General features: G+C 40.9%; 1 protein-coding gene across 2 annotated transcripts in view; it reads right to left on the bottom strand.

Moving 5' to 3' along the window:
• Positions 1 to 15,423, bottom strand: part of txnrd3 (thioredoxin reductase 3) — a 46,299-nt gene that overhangs the window by 17,245 nt on the left and 13,631 nt on the right. For both annotated transcript variants that reach the window (XM_034167418.1, XM_034167417.1), the window contains exons 4-8: positions 11,807 to 11,905; positions 2,644 to 2,716; positions 2,440 to 2,559; positions 2,203 to 2,345; positions 1,687 to 1,802 (exon numbers count right to left, since the gene is read on the bottom strand). In XM_034167418.1, coding sequence (XP_034023309.1) covers positions 1,687 to 1,802; positions 2,203 to 2,345; positions 2,440 to 2,559; positions 2,644 to 2,716; positions 11,807 to 11,905 — 551 coding nt within the window. The remainder of the gene's footprint in view (positions 1 to 1,686; positions 1,803 to 2,202; positions 2,346 to 2,439; positions 2,560 to 2,643; positions 2,717 to 11,806; positions 11,906 to 15,423) is intronic.

Here is a 15,423-nt window from a genome sequence, read left to right as displayed (position 1 = left end):
CAAATAAAGCCATGAGAAAAAGGCAAAGGCTATTTGCACAACCGTTGGGCAGATAAATATAATGTCTTACTTTTATCACCCAACCGTGATTGTGTATTTGACATGTTTTGTGCATCTAAACTACATTTTTTACACCACTTTTTTAAGGCTCTATTGCGGCGTATGTCTGACATTTAAATGGCACCTGTCAATGACGACAAAACAGTTTTTATGAACAAAATACCGCTTGTTGCCTGTAAGATGGTGTTAGTTTGACAGTTCCTTGGGTGTGATGAGCCAAACAGAACCGCTTTAGAACACACCCCCTCCACGGGCTACGAACCCTCCTGCAGCCAGCAAGAAAATATCCGCCCTTTTAATGTTTGTTGAAAACAGAAGCGAACTTACAAGCTCACTCACTGGTTGGGTGTATATGCTCGCGTATTTGCTTTATTGAACCAATGGTTGGGCATATAGCCACTCCGTAAGAAAAATGTACACGCTGTGCGTACAGATTTACAGCAGATGGCACCAATGTTATCGATTAAAAATTGTGTCATTGTCACATCTGGGACATGTTTAAGGGACTTTGTTCACCCTTCTTTGGGAATGTTACAGGCATTTGTCACAGTATTATCCATAGATTCAGTTATATCTGTATTTATACGGAGCCTGCATGCCCACATTAAAATGCACTGCTCCCACCAGAGTTCTACATGAGAGACTTGTGGATTACTCAGTGTGCATGTGCCAAACAATGTAACAGTCTATGAAGTTAAGGCTTAGAACTATTTTGCATCTTCAAAAGTCAGATTCAAACTTAGGAATGATAAAACCTTTATTTATTCTAAAGACCCAATAGAAACTAAGGAACTGATCAGAGCATCAGAGACATGATTGCATTACATTCTGAAGCAGAGAAGCATCATCTCTGTATAGCTGCTTTCAAGACCATGACTTCATCTACCACAAACCAATGCAGGCTCTTTACCACAGCTCAGCTGTGTGATCAGCTATAACTGAAAGTAAATAAAACCAGCAATTAACACAAATGACAGAAAGCAGGTTTGTGAGTCTAATTCTGACCCATTTGGCCTTCGGCATAATTTCACCAACTGTCAGAGAACTAAATTCAATGGTAAATGCATAGCGGTGCAACAGTTTACCATCAAACCACTGTCTCCTATATTCTATTTTAAATATAAACTTGTCTCTGCACCTTACAAATCATCTACTGTACATGTGCCACATTTTTATGACAACCACAAATCAAATACCTTTACAGTTTCAACAGCCTTGTAAGACTGTATTAGAGAGCCATGTATTCTGTCAAAGAAGTGAGCTCATATCAATGACATCATGCTAAACTGATGTGAATTTAAAAACAGGGTCTGATTGGCAGTGAAAGCTCTGTAGAGAGAGCAGCACTCACTGGAAGTTGCCAAAACAGCAGCTAATCACCAGGGACAGAGGATAAACTTGCACAAACACAGCTGGCAGACTTCACAACATTTACGCTCCAAGACAAATTAGTCTGAGCAGGAGACAAGAATCCAAATCATTTGAGGGTGTGGACGTATACAGATCAAGCTTTCAGGCGACAGCTGAACACACTCGATGTTCTTTAGCAACAGCATACAATTAAACAGGGTTGTGCCATTTTTTTATTTATTTTTTAAAAACAAAGTAGTTATAATGGGCACTAACCTAGTGATGCAATACTCCTTGTCTCCAGGGATTCCAAGGTAGCGCGGCCTCTCACCTGTAGCCAACACAAACTTAGCTGCTGTGTGAAATGTCTCCTTCCCCTTCTTGTCTGTTGCCTGTTAGGAAAAACAAAAGCAATACATCAAACTCTAACCCATCTGTGCTACATGCTTAGAAAGCAAAAGCCAACTCTGATTTGGAGATAAGATCCAGATTTTCAACGTTCAAGTTTAAGGTTCAGATTTTGTTTTGTATACAAGTGGTGGTTGGCTTTGATATAATGGAAAGCAGCCAGTAAAGCGAATGCAAATGTTTCAACTTGTTCCCATTTCAGCTGCAGGACTTTAATCATCGTTTATTAAAACACATTTTCTGTAGTTATGAGGAAGTGCCCTCATTTATCCCGCAACTGCTTCCAAGGAAGCAGTTTGTGCAACTTCCAGTTATCTGTACCGGTACGTACAAACATTAAAGACTCCTTGAAGTCGTAAGTCTTAGTGTAGTCAGAGTATTTACTTTGATTTTGTGTGGATCAACAAACTCTGCATAGGCGTTGACATAGTTGACCTTCTTGTTTCTCAGTGCAACCTTGTTGGCCCAGTTCAGGGAGCTAATGTAGTTATTGATTGCAGTCTTCATTGTCTCCCAGTTGTGTTTCACTGTGTACAGAAACAGACCATCAGTAGAAAACCCCTGTGATTTTCCACTGTAACATGGCATGACTCCTCTGCAACCTGTGGTCTAAAGTCTCACCTGTTTCGTCAAACTCCCAACCAAACTTGCGCGCATCCTGCATGGCTATACTCAGCAGGGCCGTCTGGTGCATCAGCTTCTTTGGAATGCAACCAACATTCACACAAGTTCCACCGAGACCTGAAAGCGACAGCAGAAGCGAACAAGTGAATAAAGCTGAGGCAGCGTCCAACAACAGCCTCAATAAATAAATAAATTCATTACCCCAGGTGGTTCCTTTCGGCGTGGGTACAACATAATCCAACACCATGACTTTCTTTCCCAATGTGGCGGCTTCCTGTTGTGTACAAAGGTACAGCAACATCACTTACAGAACAGTGTAATGTGTGTGCGTGCAAAACCAACAAAGTGTGAACATGTTCACATATTACCACATAGTCAACAAAACCTTTGACCAAAGGCCATTCAGAGCCCCACCCCTGAACTGAAACTGTCAGACAGCCGCAAGGGTTATAGCTTAAGGATGTAGAATGGTGCAAGGCCGACATGCAACAGTAACCCAACTTGAGGTGGCTAATGAAGGTGAGCACAGTGTGTTGTAGTCAAGATTTAGTGAGAAAACCACCTCCTGCAGGCAGGTATCTATAGGAAGATATACTTACCTTTGGTTTGTACAGCTAACAAGGTTGGTCATGTTTTTGTGAAGAGACACTGGAGACTCCTGCAGAAATGCAGGGTCTACAAAAGGTGCCCAGTTTGAAAAGTGCAATCAGACTTGTTTCTTCTTTTGAGAAAGATCTGTGAATATCATCCCGATAACTTGGAAAGTCACCTAGATAGACATCGAGGTGTTCACTTAGATAATGGCTTAGCTGGGGAACCCATATTAACTAGCTGGGGTACCTGGTGCTGCCCGAGTTAACCTGTTTTAGACATAAGCCAAATGCCAATCACTTTAATCAAAACAATTGCCCAACATTTGTTTTTGTAATGCTGATGTCATAAATAATAGTTAACGGGTTAAAGTTTGTCCAGTAGAACTATAAGAGGTGGACTCCCCAAACTAAGTGGAAATACTTGGTTAAAAGACGAACACATTTGAAGTCCTTCATGCAGACTGTTTTGCAGTCAAATTTATAACAAAATTACAGACAAGGTAGGTAACAGTAAATGTAAATATCAATAAATCAAAATTGAGGTAGTGGTGTATTTCACTGTTTTTACATTGCAATTTTACTAACAAAATGAATGTATTCACACAGGAAGGCAAACTGGGTTGTACAGGACAGTCGGGTGCTTAATAGTTGAGAACATAAAGTTTCTGAAGAAAGGGATTAAATAAACCAGGGCTGTGAGGTGAAAACTGAAATCTGAGGAAAATTTGCAGTGGGTCTGGGGGTCTAGGGCCCTGTGGGGCCCCAGAATTAAATTTTTATCTAATGATACTTTTTCAGCATCTCCTGGAAGAACAAATCTCAAAATTAGTGAATATTTAAATGATCCTATATTCAACCTTTTATTTGACCTGTCAATGATGTTGAAATAACAGAATATGACATGGAAGTAGGACCTGGAATGATTTTCCTTTTAATTGTAAACCAAATTATGCATTAAATAATTAAACTACATGAAATTTATGAAGACTTCAAAAACCACAGCTAAAGCTTGTAGAATATTTGGAAAATCATGGTAAAATATCAATACATACCTTATACTTATAGTAAAAAGTCACTTATATTCTTGTGTAAATTCATGCAGCCTAAATCCATTCAAAGCCACAATGTCTTTTTTACAATGAAAAAGTCTAGATTAGTGAAAAAAGTCACAATCCTGTCTAAAATCCTGTTTGAACAGCAGAATGTTTGTTTTCCAGAGAAAAATTCTTAGTGTTTCTTGATGGCACAGTTCCCTTTTCCTGTTTCTTTTATCTTTCAGGTGTGTTGATGAAGCCAGCGACGATTCCACGAATTCTTGTCCTAATCAGACTTTTTCAAACTGTCTCTCGCCATCTTCTCTGTGCGACGTCGGTCCGTGACATACATGCTGCATAAATCTTTTAAAAACTTGAAAGATTTAAAAGGTTGGGATGTCCACATGCTATGTTTAGCAGTGCGTCACCGCAGCAACTAACCAGTCCTGCTTTACGACAACTGTCATAACGGCTACGCTTTGAGTGACATCTTTCCTCCGTGAAACTCCACGGATCCGAGGAAACTGATTTGTATCAGCAACACACAGATCAGTGTCCACGGACTTATAAAGCTTAAATGTCGAAAAAAAAAAAAAAAAAAAAAAAAAAACGCTTTGCGATAAGCATTTTAAAAACTTAGTGATGTTCACGATTAAAGAGTACATCACTAACCCCCCCCCCCCCCATGATGAAATCCGCGGAATCCCGTGGATCCACTGAGTTTTCACAGCCCTGATAAACAGATGGCCAACATATACAGGGCTGGAAATTTGAATCTGCCTGGTCATACCCACAGCCAGCTATTTTGGGGTCATTTTTAGTTCAACTTAAAAACAAACAAAATAGTACCAGTTTGTTCCCCTTGTCATGAGGATTCAGAATATATATATAGTTTTTAGGGCTACATATTATAGTTTGGGAGTTTATCCCGGACAGACAGACAGACGTAGCCCTTTATGTATATAGATTTGTGTGCATGTGTACAGCAAAGAATTTTTTTTACGTCAGCTCACAGTGCTTGGTGTTGTCCAAAAAGTTATGTTTTTATTTTCTAGGGCGGTGTTGGAGAGCAACATGAGATACGGGATGGCAGCATGGTATGGGAAGTTTTCAGTTCAGTTAAAAAAAAAAAAAAAAAATCAAAGCTTTGTCTGGCGCAGACTGCCACAAAGGTTATGGGAGGACTGAAACTCTTCCCCTTCAGTCCATCTATGAGCAGTCTGTCTATAGGCAAGCACAGAAAATATGTTGTGATCCGTCCCACATCCTCCATTAGGAGTATGAAGTTTTACCATTTGGTAGATGATACAAAGTCCCCAAGTGCAAACTGAACAGATACAAGCACTCTTTTGTTCCTACCTCAATTAGAATCCTGAATGCTACAGGCGTTATGCAGAAGCAGTGTTAAGGGCTTTGTGCACGGATGTGTATTCTCCCACTTAGAAATCATGGAGGGGTCTGAAATTTTCATCTTAGGTGCATGTCAACTGAGAGACAATCTTAAAAAAAAAAAAATCCGGAAATCACAATGTATAATTTAATAATTTATTTGTATGTTACTGCTGCAAATAAGCATTTGAACACCTGTGAAAATCAATGTTAATATTTGGTACAGTAGCCTTTGTTTGCAATTACAGAGGTCAAATGTTTCCTGTAGTTTTTCACCAGGTTTGCACACACTGCAGCAGGGATTTTGGTCCACTCCATACAGATCTCTAGATCTTTCAGGTTTGGAGTTTCAGCTCCCTCCAAAGATTTTCTATTGAGTTCAGGTCTGCAGACTGGCCAGGCCACTCCAGGACCTTGAAATGCTTCTTACAGAGCCCCTCAGTTGCCCCGGCTGTGTGTTTAGGGTCATTGTCATGCTGGAAGACCCAGCCATGACCCATCTTCAATGCTCTTACTGAGGGAAGGAGGTTGTTTGCAAAAATCTCACAATACATGACCCCATCCATCCTCCCTTCAATACGGTGCAGTTGTCCAGTCCCCTTTGCAGAAGAGCACCTGCAGAGTATGATGTTTCCACCCCCATGCTTCACGGTTGGGATGGTTTCCTTGGGGTTGTTATCCTCTAAACATGGTAAGTGGAGTTGATTCCAAAAAGCTCTATTCTGGTCTCATCTGACCACATGACCTTCTCCCATGCCTCCTCTGGATCATCCATATGGTCACTGGTGAACTTCAAACAGGCCTGGACATGTGTTGGCTTGAGCAGGGGGACCTTGCTGCCCTGCAGGATTTTAAACCATGACATGCACTCTTCAGGTTATTGACCAGGTCCTCCTGTGTAGTTCTGAGCTTTCTCAGAATTTGTAGGTGTTCAAATACTTATTGCAGCAGTAACATGCCAAAAAAAATACAATACACTCACACTGATTTTTGGATTATTTTTTTTTTTTAAGATTATGTCTCTCACAGTGGACATGAACCTAAGATGAAAATTTCAGACCCCTCCCTGATTTTTAAGTGGCAGAACTTGCAAAATCGCAGGGTGTTCAAATACTCATTTTCCTCACTGTATATGCACACACACATGGGTGCATGTGTACAAGTAAGTTGTGTATTTTAAATTCCGTTTTATTATGCCGTTTTAATTGTATATTATGGGTAACGTGCAATTTCCTGATGAATTTTCCATAGACACACAAGCCGTATACCGTTTGTTGTTGTATTTGTTGATTTTTGGGACAGAAATGTTTGCAGAGCACTTGGAGACCAAGACAAATTTCCCCTTGGGGACAAAGTATCGTATAAAGCATGGCTTGGTGTTAGTGACAATTACAGACTCAAAGAATTGACAAAGGGAACTGAAGGAACCGAGGGGAGACAAGGAGATGTTTACTGCAGCAATCTGTTAAGAAATAACTCATCCTGTAGTTACTACACCTCATGCAATCATGACAAGTGATGGTGCAGTCCAGAGAGATCACTCAGCAGAGCCACCTCACCGGGTCAGGTCCTTTAAATATCTGTGCAAGACCGACTGTCCTGGCAGGGTGTCTTCCAAAAATAAATAAAAATCTCACTGAAACACTGGCTTAGTATGAACTGATGCTGGGCAAGCTTGTGAAGTCCACTGAGATGGAGTCATTTGTCTGAGAAACAGGGTGATATGCTGTGCTCTGTGCAGTTAACTGATGACCTGGTGTCCAGGCTTGTGAAAGTTACAGATCAAGTTGAGGCTTCCAGGAATCACCCATCTGCAGAGTGTGTGGTGAGAGTGCTGAACCCACTGAGCAATTTGACTGCCTTAGCAGTTGGTAGGGCTCCACCAGGTCAGCCTATAAATTTGGGCTGCTGGTACAGATATCTGGCAACGCAGATCCCTCTGCAAGAGGATGGACTGCAATTATATAGCAGTTTTCCACCTGCATGAGACGCTCAACGCGCTTTACAATAATGCCTCACATTCACCCCAATGTCACTGTACCATCAGTCAACCTCCCTGATAATTAGTGCTAAGCCTGCTAACATGTCACTCAAAGGAAATACAGGAGCACAAACTTCTATGATGGTCTGTTAGTACAATTAACCACACAGCAAGCGATCTCATTTGTAATAAAATGCTTAGAAACGACAAACTCCACAGCTGAGAGTAGTAACTGCTAGCGGAGCTAACACCGCCATACTGCTGCCACTCAAAGCAACCACACCCCTGATTATTCACAACTTTATGGCTTATAAATTGAGTTTTTAAAAAACAGTAATAATAATACACACACACACCATACAGTTGTCAAGTAGAGGAAAACTATCAAAAGAGATCAAAGCCTTTTTTGTACCAGGATGTAAACACATTTGTGCCATGAAATTGGAGATTTTAACATGGGCTTGTATGGGGAGTAACTTGGAGCAACCCACAGAACTGTAAGATTTGCCACTTCAGAATTTGCTTCATTGAAGACGATGGTGATTGAAGTGCTTGAAAATGACAAGTCACTTGAACCCGCTCTTAAAGGCAGAATCACACATGCAGTATTCTCTGTGCGTCCTACTGTCAGAATTTTATCGGCACAAATTTTCAAATCTGCAGATAGCTATTAAGGCTTCATCAGTGATTAGCAATGTTTCCCCGATATAATCATCATACAGTTTATAATCCTAAATATTTTATTCACTTTTTTTTTTTAAACAAATCATTCTTTTAGCATAAACTACACAAAACATACACACAGAGGTAAACTGAACAGTTTCCAAAATGTGGCCGTGCACTTATGGGTTTAAAGTCTTCTTCTGGACTTTGACCTTAATATTTCTCCACAACCTTTTGTCACCTCAAATAAAAGGTTTTCTACAGTGGTTTCTCTTTAACTCACTAATGACATGAGACTGAGGGACACATGTCCATTTCTAAAGATTTATATGAGAGAGAGACAGACATGGGTAGGAATACAGAAAAACTCACATAATGGATTCGGGTGGACCAGCGAATTTTGCCCGCTATAACTGAAATCCGCTATGAGTACATAATGGACAAAATCGATTATATGTAGGTAAGGAATTAGTCAGGAGGCGCGGCTCAATCTACGGAGAACCCCCAGCACCAATAAGCGAAGTGCGCAACGCATCTGCGGGTCAAAAATCCCAACTACCAAACTCACACCGCTCCCATTGAATTTCATATACAGCAGCATTAGCGGACTGTAAAAGTTAAGGCTTACAGGGATTGTTTCAAAGGCTTTAAGCCTTAAGCGACACATACAATCATGTCAGGGGCGCATTGTGCCGTTTTCAAATGCTCGAACGGAATTTATAGTAGGGATGTGAATCATTCAACAACTCACGATTCAACTCGATTCCGAATCGATTTTCGATTCAAAGAGCTCTGAGAAAGTTATATTAAAAAGATGTTTAAGAAAATGCAGCTTTACAAGGTTAATCAAGTGATTCTAGATGTAAATTTACTTACTGGCTTTGCTCGTTCGGAGTTGGCTGGCAGTTTAGCGAAGTGATGGTCAGTAGTCTGCAGATACCGCTGCGCCGCTTCTTTTAGCTCCGGGTGATAGCGTAGCATGTGGGCTTGCGGAGTTGAAGTGTTTCCGAAGTACTTGACTTTCATTTTGCAGATTTTGCACACTGCATAAGTCATGTCAAGCTCCTCCTTATGCAGCAAATAATAAAATCCAAAATGCGCCCAAACATTAGCCTTCAGCAAAGACAGTGCTGGCTGAATTAGCTCTTCCTCCGCCATGCTAAACTGCAGCTCACGAATGTTTGAAGCACGCCGGACCACCACCCAACGCGGGGACGCTGTAGTACGGAAGCCGTTGCCTGACAAACAGTACAGTAAAAATCGATTCTTGGACATTTTGGATCGATTCGGAATCGTAATAAATAAGAATCACGATTCGGACGCGAATCAATTTTTTCCGACACCCATAATTATAGGCTTGAAAGGTGGCTGAAAACACGATTGCAAAGCTCCGAGTCCACACAAAGACGGAAAGAAGAAATGTGGTCGTACACATCCGTTCATTCTACAGAATTTCGTATACAGAAAAGAAAGATCCAGGCGGACGTAAAAGACGGACTAAAACTAAGTTTCTTGCACACATTTTGTCAATATCCTGAAACCGTGCTGCCGTTTTCGTGCATCGGCTTATGACTAATGTCACGCCATGAATGACGTGGCACGTAATATTGTAAAATTGACATGTTCTATAAACAAACTGCATGCATGCACATATTGTATGTCTGTCAACTTATCAAAACAAACGTGACACCAAAGACGTTATATGTGAGACCCACCTTCATTATCGTTATTATAAAGCTGGCGGAGTCGTGACTTCTCATCCCTACTTAGCAAATATTCTGCAATAGCCACAGTTTCAGTCTCTGGACTTTGTCTAACCATCCGTCAGTTGCCTTCAAGGGGTCAGAAATTTGTTTGTCTCCAACTATCAACAAGGACCGGTCATTTTCGATGGTGGCTCTCTTCGGCACCAACAGTAGTTTCTGTAACAGTGCAGCACACGCAAGCACAGCCAACTCTTCTTTCCACTTACGTCCACTTCCGTACATAGTCCTGGTTGTAACAGGCAATCCGCGGAGCTTACAAAAACGCTTTAAGTCGTCAACTTTCCAGAGGTTGAAATGATCCAAATCACAGCACTCCTCACTGCTTTCTGCCACCATAGCTTGTGGGTTGGTAGATGAAAAATTTAGCCTACCCATAATGCACCGCGCGGCCTTAAATGCGCACTTCACTTATAAGGCTTACGTAGTTCCTTGATTAAAGGCCTGCCTCATTTAATGACCGGTGTCACAGAACAAACAGTCCAAATCATCAGGGTCCTAGTGTTTCCAGACTTTACTGAATGACAGACATGGACCAGTGACTTATGAGTGCTGCCGATTTGCACTGTAGGGTCAAGCGCTGCATTTCCCTGAGCACAATCCAGCATAATGCTTACTGCCGACGACCCCAACAAATAGATGAGGCCAAGGGAATGGCAAACCAAAACTTGGCAAGGGCAGATACATGGTTAAATAAGTGAAGTGCGCATCTCAGGCTGCGCGGTGCATTATGGGCAGGCTAAAGTTTTCAGCTACCAACCAAGCTACGCCGGCGGAAAGCAGCGAGGAGTGCTGTGATTTGGATCATTTCAACCGCTGGAAAGTTGACGATTTAAAGCATTTTGTAAGCTCCACGGATTGCCTGTTACAACCGGGACTACGTACGGCAGTGCACAGAAATGGAAAGGAGCTGGCTGTGCTTGCGTGTGCAGCATCTGTACAGAAAGTACTGTTAGTGCCGACAAAGGAGGAAGAGCGCGCTGCTGTCGAAAATGACATGCTTGATAGTTGGAGAAAAACAAATTTCTGAACCCTTGAAGGCAACTGACAGATGGTTAGATGAAGTCCAGAGACTGAAACTGGATATTGCAGAATATTTGCTAAGCAGGGGTGAGAAATCGCCACTCCGCCGGCTTCATAATGACGACAATGACGGTCTCACATATAACCTCTTTGGTGTCACGTTTGTTTTGATAAATTGACAGACATACAATAATATGTGCATGCATGCAGTTTGTTTATAGAACATGTCAATTTTACGCGCCATGTCATTCATGGTGCGACATTACAGTCATAAGCCAATGAACGAAAACGGCGGCACGGTTCCAGGATAGACAAAATAAATGTGTGCAAGAAACGTCCGTCTTTTACGTCCGTATGGAACTTTTTCTATGGCGAAATTGTGTAGAATGAACGGCGGTTTATGACCACATTTCTTCTTTCCGTCTTTGTTTGGACTCGGTGGAGTCGTGTGTTTTCAGCCAACTTTCAAGCCTATAAATTCCGTTCGAGCATTTGAAAACAGCACAATGTGCCCCTGCCATTGTATGTGTAGCTTAAGGCTTAAAGCCTTTGAAACAATCCCCGTAAAAGCCTTAACTTTTACACTCCGATAATGCTACTGTATACGAAATTCAATGGGAGCAGTGTGAGTGTGGTAGCTGGGGTTTTTGCCCCCGTTTGACCCACGCATGCGCAGATGCGATGTGCACTTTGCTTATTCAGGAGACTGACACCAAATGTGCCCGGCACATTGCAAAGTCAGATTCAGAGCAGCTCCATGAGAATGTAAATGCAGAAAAATGTACCACATGCTCCAAAACATGACCTAAATGCTTTCTTTTTTAAAAACCTAGCAAGCAAATGCACAAAAGACAGAAGCAACCAATACAGAAAGTAATATTTAACAGTTAAGCTGAAGAATACAGTTTCTCCTGTCACCTTTGAGCAGGCCAAACCTCCAGATCCTCCTCCAATGACAATCAGGTCATACTCATAGTCTTCAGTCAGTAGTTGTTGCAGGCTACCATCTTCATGCGCCTAACAAAAAGAAAGTAAACCTGTCATATTTATGGTACAAAAATTATCAGTGGTGGATATGAGTAGGCATATTTTGGTCACTGGTGAGTCCACCAAAAATACATAATTAAAAATCACCAAGATCATGTGCGTGAATACATGACTGAGTGAAGCTTGATATGTTTGAAGCAGTCTTATTTTATCTAACTCAAATCTGACAATATATAGTGACATGTTCACTGAATGTGAAATTACATCTTTTCATTTGACATTATACACCAAGTTTTTTTTTTTTTTTTTTTAAATAATATAGACTTTTGGAAACAAATTTTTAAAACCAAAACAGCAACAATATTTTCACTTCTAAAAAGGCTTTGTATATTTAGAGCCAAATTCAATCTTGGAGTATTCAAGAAATACTCACATTCAGACAGCTGAGACTGGTCTGATCATTTCGATATGCAACAGACTGGCATTACGCTATATACAAGTATCTTAAAAAGGGAAATTACTAAAGGTATGGTTAAGAAGAAGAAAAGCGCGGGGGAGATTAGAAAATATCCTTAGGTCTCTAAGGGTTAAAGTTAAAATACCGCTCTAACACAACTTACAGGAAGCATTTTTACAGATGTCGCCTACTCTATGCAGCACTTTGAGAAAGGTGAATCCAAATCATTCAAGATTGTTCACTAACAGCCCTAAATGATTTGGATTCCCCTTGGAAAGATGTGGTCATGGAAATAACCAAAATTTAACAGTGGGAGATATGTGACCCAGCTGACTGCCATGTGAGCACAGAGATGTAGGTGCATCAATGTCACTCACACGCATGGATGAAACGGGGCCGTGACCATGTTACATTTGTCCTGCAGGTCCATCAACCCCAGAGGGTTAATGACAGTCGCCTTCTCCATTCATACTGTAGTTTCTCTCGCTTACTGAGCTACTATGAATGAGGTGACACTGTTCATAGAGGGATGAAGAGGATTTAGAGAAAGCAGTGAAATTTGCTCCTGTGGTGAAGGTCTCGCATACTGAAGGTGATTGACGTCACATTTTCCCAGGCAATTAGCTTCCAGGTTGAATACAGCTTACTCCATTGTACTGGTGAGTACACTAAAAACAAACTCCATACCAAAACTTGTACAGTGCAGCCAGAAAGTATTCACATGCTTCACTTTTTCCACATTTTGTTGCGTTACAGCCTTATTCCAAAACGGAGTAAATTAATTTTTCCCCTCTCACTTCTACTCAACATCCCATAATGACATCCAAAAAAGTTTAACTTTTTGCAAACTTAAAATAAAGTAAATAAAAACCCACTAGGAAATCACATGGACAGTATTAAGTATTCACACTCTTTGCCAAATACTTGATTGATGCACCTTTGGAAGCAATTACAGCCTTACGTCTTCATGAATATGATGCCACAAGCTTGGCACATCTATCTTTGGGCAGGTGTGCCCATTACTCTTAAGCTCTCTCAGGGTCACAGATGAATGCTGCGAAAACAAAGTTGATAGGAAAAATATTGAGAAATTAGTAAGTTCAGCTAGCCAGCAAACAATGGATGTTGTGCTGCAATGCACCATGGGTGTTTGGTGTTTTAAATGTTATTGTGGTTCATGTTAGTTTAGTAGTGTTAGGGTTATCGATTGTGTTTTTGTAGTTCAATTGGTTTAGTCAGTTTAATCAAGTGTTATGTTGCTGTTACCATGACTGACTTTCTCCAGAAAGAGGGTGTTGTGGAGGGCACGTCCTCCCATAACACCGTCTGGATATACCTGTGGTTTGCAGTCTGAGCAGGAACAATCAATCATTTCTGTATTTATGTGGATAGTGCAAGCTGATTGAGAGGTGAGGTTTTATGAGTGCATTTTATACTAGGTCTCTGACAATTTTAAGAGTACTATTCTGGAAGGGGAAAAAAAAAAAAAAAAAGGATTAGGGTTTGTTGTTATGCATCGCAGGTCTACAGCGGTGCTTGTAGTTTAAGTACAGCGAGAACACTCAGACATCTAGAGCAGACTTTGAAAGAAAAGCTCTAAAGTATTTGTAAAATTATGCACTCTGCTTGCTATATCAATTCAATTCTATTTATATAGCACATTTAAACACAGCTGCAGCTGACCAAAGTGCTTCACACTAATAGCAATACAAAACTGTAAAAATATTAAAGGAAAGAATAAAAATCTAAAAATACAGAGCAAAATAGCAGAGCAAAGCATATACCACTTAACCAGTGTTGAAAGCCAGGGAGAAGAGATGGATTTTCAGTCTGGACTTAAACTGTCCCACACACTGAGGACATGACAGTCAGCGGAAGATTGTTCCAGAATTGTGGCGCTGCCACACAAAAGGATCCATCACCTCTGGATTTAAGCCTGGCTTTAGGAACAGCCAGGAGAAGCTTGTCAGCTGACCTCAGATCCCTATGTGGAGTGTACGGCTGCAAGAGCTCACTCAGATACGTTGTGCCTATACAGTGCAGACACTTAAATATAAAATTTTGCTGATTTTTTTATTTTTATTTTTTTTTTTTATATATACACAAAAGCTGACGGAGCCAGTGTAAGGTGGAGCGCACAGGGGTGATGTGCTCATGCTTCTTTGTTTTAGTCAAAAGGCGGGCTGCAGCATTCTGTACACTCTGCAGGCACTGCAAGGAGTGTTGGTCCAGCCCAACATAGAGAGCATTACAATAATCCAGACATGATGTTATAAATGCATGGATAGCTCTTTCAAAATCAACTCGAGTAAAATAAGATTTAATTTTAGAAAGAGCCCTCAGTTGGAAAAAAAACTGGCCCTGATGACAGAGCTGATGTGGTTATCAAATCTAAACATTGGGTCAACCACCACCCCTAGATTTTTTACAAAAGGGCGACAAAAAGTGGACAGAGGACCAATAACACTGGGCAAAGTAGCCCTCTACAAGGACAAGACAAACACTAAAATCTCAGTTTTATTTTTATTAAGATTCAGAAAATTAGCTCTCATCCAGACTTGTACGTCATTCAGACAGTCCTATAGTATTTTTACAGCAGCCTGGATATCCCAGGAAGTTAAATCTGAATGTTGTCTGCAAAACAATGAAAACAAACTTTGTGCTTTTTAAAAACAGACCCAAGAGGGATCATGTACAAAGCAAAGAGAAGTGGTGCTAAAACTGAGCCCTGGGGCACGCCGTATTTAAGAGGAGACACAGAGGAACAGTACTGTCCTACATTGGAAAGATAGGACCAAAACCAATTTAGCGCTGAACCCTTAGTACCTATGTGCGTCTCAAGGCGAGTCACAAGGACACTGTGGTCCATTGTGTCACAGGCTGCAGATAAATCTAAAAGCAGAATTCTCTGCATCAACAGTTAAAAGAAGGTCATTAAAAAAATTTTTGTTTCTCATGGTCAGAGTACTTCAGATGCCTTTTGGCAAACTCCAGACAGGCTCCCATGTACCTTTTACTAAGCCTCGGTCCCACCGAATAATGAAGGCTGAAGAAGGAGCCACACATGGGTGTGGGGTGATTATTTAAAGAA

Source organism: Thalassophryne amazonica, chromosome 3 (genome assembly GCF_902500255.1).
Source record: "Thalassophryne amazonica chromosome 3, fThaAma1.1, whole genome shotgun sequence".
Classification (NCBI taxonomy): Eukaryota; Metazoa; Chordata; class Actinopteri; order Batrachoidiformes; family Batrachoididae; genus Thalassophryne; species Thalassophryne amazonica.
Note: the sequence above shows the minus strand (reverse complement) of the source record. Positions and strands in the feature narration are given on the sequence as shown.